Below are 7,364 nucleotides of genomic sequence, written 5' to 3' on the forward strand. Positions count from 1 at the left end.
TCTCGTAATACCTGTCATACCTTTGTCATTATACACATTTATGTCCTCATTTGTCACAAAAACGCGTACACACACACTTCTGCGGTGTGATTTATGAGCTCTGTCTCTGAGAGTACATCTGCCCACGTCCAGTCCGGATCTGCGTTTATCTGAATGAAGCCCGCTGTGAACATGCATCTCCAAACACCGGGGTGTGAATTGTGTGTCCGAGGGGGTTTGACCCTCTAATTAAGGCTTGAACCCCAGAGGAAGTCAGAAACAAAAGCTTGGGGGCCTGACAGTGTGTATGTGTTCCAACAGGATGTTTGAACGCTTCAGTGACCACTAGTTAGATTAGTTTTTACCAGCACGCGCTTCAAAATAAAGATTTCCGCAATCATTTTTGGAAACTTTTCACTACAGTTCTCAAAAGATACATTGATCAAACGTTCTTTTTCCGGCATCGATGGTTCCATGAAGAACCTTTAACCTTCCATTCCACAGAAGAGTCTACATACGTTTGAAGAAATTTTTGTTAGTTTTAAAGAACATTTTATAAATCTAAAGAATCTATTTCCATTATAAAGAACCTTTAGTGAAATGGAAAGGTTAAAGAACGTTTAGTTTTAAAAAGTACTTTAGGACCTTTATATTGAAGCGCTTTATGATTGATTTTTATATAATATGGCTTCAAGAAAAGTGTTACTGAACCATTTTTTCTTAGTGTAAAGAACATGTTAATAATCTACAGAACCTTTTGTGGAATGGAAAGGTTTCATCGGTGTTAAAGGTTCTTTATGGAACCAGTAGACGCCAATAAAGAACCATTCTTGGCTTCCAAAAAACCTTTCAGTGATCAGTTCTTAAAAGAACCATTTTTTCTAAGAGTAAAATTTTAATACTTTTTTTTACCACTATGAACAACCTTTAGTGGTTCCATGGATGTTAAAGGTTCTTCATGGAACCATCAGAGGAACTATTTATGCTTTCCCAAAGAACCGTCAAGTAAACAGTTCTTAAAAGAACCATTTTTCCCCTAAGAACGTTTTAATAATCTAACAAATCTTTTTTGGAATTGAAAGGCTCCATTGATGTTAAAGGTTCTTCAACCAACCACTAGATGCCAATAAAGAACCTTTGTTTTTAAGAGGCTGCATCACAAAAAGATGTTTAAAAAGTATTGTAACCCAAGTGTGCATGCTGAGAATGACCCGTCTCTCTCTGTCTGTCTCTCAGGGCGTCAGATGAATATTGCATCCGTGTTGTTTGGAGTTGCTGATCGTGTCTTATGGATCTCCACGGTCAGCGCAGAGGGAGTGTCAGACATGCGGACCTCCCGTCTGGGGCCATCCTGTCCCTGGACCAGATCAAAGCCATCCGCTCTTGCAACGAGTACACGGAGGGCCCGGCTGTAGCACACAGACCGGCCCCGGGGCCGCCTTGCATGCCTCCACCGCGCAACGCGGACAAGCAGGAGAGGACTCACGAGGTGATCCTGGTGAACGTGAATAACAACTACGAGCACCGATCAGGGCATCCGCCGGCGCTCAGCAGGTCCACGAGCACTGGCAGCGCCGCCAGCTCCCAGAGCAACAGCAGCAGCGGTTCGGAGCAAGGCCTGCTAGTGCCGTCGCATTATCGCAACCATGCCATACGGACTCAGCCGAAATCTCTAAATGCCTCCTCGCATCCGTTTCTCCCGCCGGACGTTCCGCTTAAACAGTCGCAGATGGAAAAACTCAACTCGCCGCATTTATACATCTGCGAGAGCTGCGGGAAATGCAAGTGCGGTGAATGCAAGGCCCCGCGTCCGCTCCCGGCGTGCCTCGCGTGCAACGGACAGTGCCTGTGTTCGGCCGAGAACGTGTTGGAGCACGGGACGTGCATGTGTTTGGTCAAAGGGATTTTCTATCATTGCTCAAAGGACGACGACGATGTGGGCGACCCGTGCGCGGACCGGCCGTGTTCGCTGTCGCATCCGCAGTGCTGCTCGCGCTTCCTGTGCATGGGCCTCATGTCGGCGCTCTTCCCGTGTCTGCTGTGTTACCTGCCTGCTAAGGGCTGCGTGAAAGCGTGCAACTTGTGCCACGACCGCGTGAACCGGCCTGGATGCCGCTGCAAGAGCTCTAACACCGTTTACTGCAAGCTGCAGAACTGGAACCATACGCCGGGAAAACCGTCCTGAGAACTCGCCCATATTTCGTTAGCTGAAAAAAAGCTAATTTTGCTGCTGCAGGAAGCGGAAATTGCGAATAGGGCAGGGCGATGGGGAGGAGTTATGTTAATGAGCACCTGATAAGCCACGCCCATCACATACTTGTTTCTTTCCTGAAGCAGTGTTTGCCTTACCTGACTGTGTACAGCTAGTATCCTACATGCGATGGTGCTTTGGAAACGCCTCCTCCTACCAAACCTGTGAAGGACTCTGTGATATGTAGCTGTTCTCGGATCTACAGACGCGTCGTTCTGAAACTGTCCGTTCGGTCTCGTGTAAAGTTGTATGTTCAAATGCGTAAGAGGAATTTACGGCTATTTTTAAAAGGAAATGTTAAAACTGTTAAATCTTTTTTTTTCGTTGTTGATGTTGTAAAAAATATTTATTATGTGAAGCGCTATTATTTTATGATATTTATTGCAAAGGACAGATTTACTCATGTCTGAATATAACAAAATATCAACACTTACTGCAACATGAAAGAATGGGGAAACAGATGGAGCCATGTTAACTTGAATGCAAAAATATACAAATTAATGCAAAACACTCTTGTCTAGTGTCTCATTTTGTGTGAAGGAAACAGCTGAGAGTTTGAGAGTCAGAGTTACTTGAACTAAAGTTGCGTTTATTTAGGATTTAATTATTAAATCTGCGTTGCAGAAGTTGGAATGTGTGTGTGATTCTGCAGGACAAAATCAGACGTGCAACCCTCAGATCTGTGTGTGTGTGTGTGTTTGGAGCAGGGTTGTGTGTGTGTGTGTGTGTGTGTGTGTGTGTGTGTGTGTGTGTGTGTGTGTGTGTGTGTGTGTGTGTGTGTGTGTGTGTGTGTGTGTGTGTGTGTGTGTGTGTGTGTGTGTGTGTGTGTGTGTGTGTGTGTGTGTGTGTGTGTGTGTGTGTGTGTGTGTGTGTGTGTGTGTGTGTGTGTGTGTGTGTGTGTGTGTGTGTGTGTGTGTGTGTGTGTGTGTGTGTGTGTGTGTGTGTGTGTGTGTGTGTGTGTGTGTGTGTGTGTGTGTGTGTGTGTGTGTGTGTGTGTGTGTGTGTGTGTGTGTGTGTGTGTGTGTGTGTGTGTGTGTGTGTGTGTGTGTGTGTGTGTGTGTGTGTGTGTGTGTGTGTGTGTGTGTGTGTGTGTGTGTGTGTGTGTGTGTGTGTGTGTGTGTGTGTGTGTGTGTGTGTGTGTGTGTGTGTGTGTGTGTGTGTGTGTGTGTGTGTGTGTGTGTGTGTGTGTGTGTGTGTGTGTGTGTGTGTGTGTGTGTGTGTGTGTGTGTGTGTGTGTGTGTGTGTGTGTGTGTGTGTGTGTGTGTGTGTGTGTGTGTGTGTGTGTGTGTGTGTGTGTGTGTGTGTGTGTGTGTGTGTGTGTGTGTGTGTGTGTGTGTGTGTGTGTGTGTGTGTGTGTGTGTGTGTGTGTGTGTGTGTGTGTGTGTGTGTGTGTGTGTGTGTGTGTGTGTGTGTGTGTGTGTGTGTGTGTGTGTGTGTGTGTGTGTGTGTGTGTGTGTGTGTGTGTGTGTGTGTGTGTGTGTGTGTGTGTGTGTGTGTGTGTGTGTGTGTGTGTGTGTGTGTGTGTGTGTGTGTGTGTGTGTGTGTGTGTGTGTGTGTGTGTGTGTGTGTGTGTGTGTGTGTGTGTGTGTGTGTGTGTGTGTGTGTGTGTGTGTGTGTGTGTGTGTGTGTGTGTGTGTGTGTGTGTGTGTGTGTGTGTGTGTGTGTGTGTGTGTGTGTGTGTGTGTGTGTGTGTGTGTGTGTGTGTGTGTGTGTGTGTGTGTGTGTGTGTGTGTGTGTGTGTGTGTGTGTGTGTGTGTGTGTGTGTGTGTGTGTGTGTGTGTGTGTGTGTGTGTGTGTGTGTGTGTGTGTGTGTGTGTGTGTGTGTGTGTGTGTGTGTGTGTGTGTGTGTGTGTGTGTGTGTGTGTGTGTGTGTGTGTGTGTGTGTGTGTGTGTGTGTGTGTGTGTGTGTGTGTGTGTGTGTGTGTGTGTGTGTGTGTGTGTGTGTGTGTGTGTGTGTGTGTGTGTGTGTGTGTGTGTGTGTGTGTGTGTGTTTGGAGCAGGGCTGTGTGTGTGTGTGTGTGTGTGGCCACCTGTGTCAGGCTCATATAAAGTGTCTCTCTTTGTCTTCTTTTGTGGCATGTTTTCTGCTGTCAGGTGTTTGTGAGCTGCTGATTTTCACCCCGTCGCCTCAGATCTGCCCTTCTCCTCCTGTGCTGCTCCCAGCAGCTGTTTTTGCCTTAAAATTGAATTTATATTTGCACTAAAAGATTTAATTACTTGCACAAAGATCACATGATTATCTGAATTTGTAGATTTTAAATCAAATATTGATTTTAACATGTTGTGAATCTCAGGTTGGTTCACATTCAACCCCCAAATTTTTTAAGTCATTAAGTCAATTTTCACCCCAAATTCTCTTTAATGTAAATCAAAAAGATGTTTCAATAATAACTTGATTATAAATCAAAGTAATTGTTGTTCTGAAATGAATATATGCTGTTTTTAATGAAGAAAAATACTAAATATATTGAGAATTCATAGATTTTAACCACAAATATGTGCTTTGTGTTCATTTTCTCGACAATTAAACAAATTTTCAGCCAAATTCTCTTAAAAAAAAGATATTTAAATGGTAAAGCATTTATAAGTCAAGGTATTTGTTGTTCTGAATTTAATATATGCTGTTTTTAATTGAGATTAAATATATTTATATACCATTAATGAGACTGTAATGCTTAATTATCACAAAAATAATGTTACAATGGATTCAAAAAAAGTCTTAAAAGTCCTAAAATAAGATTATTTTCTTGCGAAATATATTTTCTTATTTTGGTTTTGGTGTGAAATCTAACCTAGTCATGTTCTTTGTGAGATTAAGTGAAAATGTTTTTTTTGTTGGACATGTGCAGGAAGAGTGTGTGTGCGTGCGTGCGCGTGTATGTGTGTGTGTGTGTGTGTTAAAAAGGAAGTTTTAGCAGCTCAATAGACAACAGGCTATAAGAGCGAAACTTCCAAATGGAGTCGTTAAGTGTGTGTGTGTGTGTGTGTGTGTGTGTGTGTGTTTGCTCTCTGCAGGAATGCACCTTTTGTTGTTGTGAATTGCTTTGTGGATTAGTCGCCTGTCTGTTTCCTGAACCTTCAGAGAAGTGTGAGGGTCCTTTTGGCTCTGATCGCCTCACAGGGACACCATAAATCACACTCACACACACACACACACACACATACACACACACGCAGAGTTTTTGTTCAAGGAAATGCAGAGCTGTTCTTCATTGATTATAAAAGGGAACTCACATGATTTTGTTTGCTCGTGATCTCTCATTTACCATTGTTACATGCACATTTTTTCTCTGATTGAAGTCAGAATTACATTCGTCACAGATGATAATCCGCTTAATCTGAACAAGCTTTTGTGGTTTCATACATCTGATAAATTTCATTTGCATTCATGATCATTTATTATTCAAAAGCAGACACTTTTGCACTGTAAAAATTATTTGTCGAAGTTGTCAACAAAGATTACTGGAAAGCATTTTACAAAAAAAAAAACACTTGTCATGTTTAATTGAATGCATTACTAGCCATTAGTTTGTTATTATTTGTGAAATCCACTAGTTTCTGAGTGAATTGTTTTTACACCAAATCTATGGACTATAAGATTAAAATATTTAAAATACTTAAGAACGCAAGTTTGGGTTACAAACACAATTATCTGACTTCATAGATTTTGAAGTTTTAAATCAAGTATTTATTTTAAAGTATTGTGAATCTCAGGTCAGGTCACATTTAACCCCAAAATCAAAAGGAAGAAATAATAAATTATATTTTATATTTTGCATAATTTCAGAATTTTTTGTGACAATTAAAACATTTTTAGCCCAAATTCTCTTTACTGTAAAGCACTTATTTGTTGCCATTTCTTTGTAATTATTTGCGAAATTTACTTGAAATTTCTGAGAGAAAATTAAATTCAGTGCATTTAAAGCCATTTAACAACCAAGAATAATCTGTAACTCAAGCTCTGTAGAAACTAGTTTTTAGTCCTTCTGACTTTCTTCCAGTGAAGATTCAAAGTCTTTATTGGTTTGATATATGAGGAGTTTGCACTGCCAGCATTAATAAAAATAAATAAATAATAATAATATTTCAGTGCTGTGATGGTTTCCTCAGGTGTTGTGTTTACAGTCAGATCCTCTTTCAGCATCTCACACACACACACACACACACACGGGATCTTCCTACACGTGTTAACATGCATGGAAATCACTGTGAGTCATAGAGGAAACTACACACGCACACACACACATCTGAAACCACACAGGAAAGCCAAACCACTCCATTCCTAAAAAATACTTTTTACTGTTTCCTCTGAGCTTAAAAATAGGCCGTGACCTTCCCACAAGTGTGTGTGAGTGTCTGTGTGTGTGTGTGTGTGTGTATGTGTGTATGTGTGTGAGTGAGTGTGTGCGCGTTTTTGTGACAAATGAGGACATAAATGTGTATAATGACAAAGGTATGACAGGTATTACAAGGAGAAGGTGACTTTTCAGGACATTACCCCATGTCCCCACTTTTCAAAACGCTTATAAATCACACAGAATGGAGTGTATTGAAAATCTGAAATAGCAGAAAGTCTCCTGTGAGGGGTAGGTTTAGGGGTAGGGTTGGTGTAGGGCAATAGAATATACGGTCTGTACAGTATAAAAACCATTACACCTATGGAGAGTCCCCACTTTTCACAAAAACAAACCTGTGTGTGTGTGTGTGAATAATATGCTTTAAGCAGTAAGCATGAGTCTTCAGCTTGGGTCGAACATTAATATGTGATGATGCACATTTGATGTGTGTTTATTCATGTTTTGTGATTGCGTTTTCTCAGGCAGACGCGTCACGAGTGTCTTTCACACGTCTCCTGCTCTTGTGTTGGTCTTTGTCTCGTTCTCTCTCTCTCTCTTCCTCGGCTCTTTGTGCTGTTTGTGTATTCGCTGGAGAGCGTGTGATCTGTGCTTTTCATCATGTCACGCTGATGGAGCTCTGATTGATTTCTCGTCAGAGCAGGAAATGTTTCAAGGGATTAAACTCTTTGACTGAGGTCGCCCTTATAGCAGGAAGAGCCCGGCGGGGGAGACGAGTGCGTGTGTTTGTGGGTGTGTGTGTGTGTGTGGGTGTGTGTGTGTGTGAGTGAGTGAGTGTG

At 42.1% G+C, this 7,364-nt stretch overlaps 1 protein-coding gene across 1 annotated transcript in view; it reads left to right on the forward strand.

Moving 5' to 3' along the window:
* The window catches only part of spry1 (sprouty homolog 1, antagonist of FGF signaling (Drosophila)), a 6,418-nt gene extending 3,641 nt beyond the window's left edge, over positions 1–2,777 (forward strand). The window contains exon 2 of the mRNA XM_016261300.1: positions 1,216–2,777. Coding sequence (XP_016116786.1) covers positions 1,268–2,164 — 897 coding nt within the window. The 5' untranslated portion in view covers positions 1,216–1,267 and the 3' untranslated portion in view covers positions 2,165–2,777. The remainder of the gene's footprint in view (positions 1–1,215) is intronic.
* Positions 2,778–7,364: the final 4,587 nt, after the last annotated feature.

This window comes from Sinocyclocheilus grahami, unplaced genomic scaffold (genome assembly GCF_001515645.1).
Source record: "Sinocyclocheilus grahami isolate Dianchi unplaced genomic scaffold, SAMN03320097.WGS_v1.1 scaffold2370.1, whole genome shotgun sequence".
NCBI lineage: Eukaryota > Metazoa > Chordata > Actinopteri > Cypriniformes > Cyprinidae > Sinocyclocheilus > Sinocyclocheilus grahami.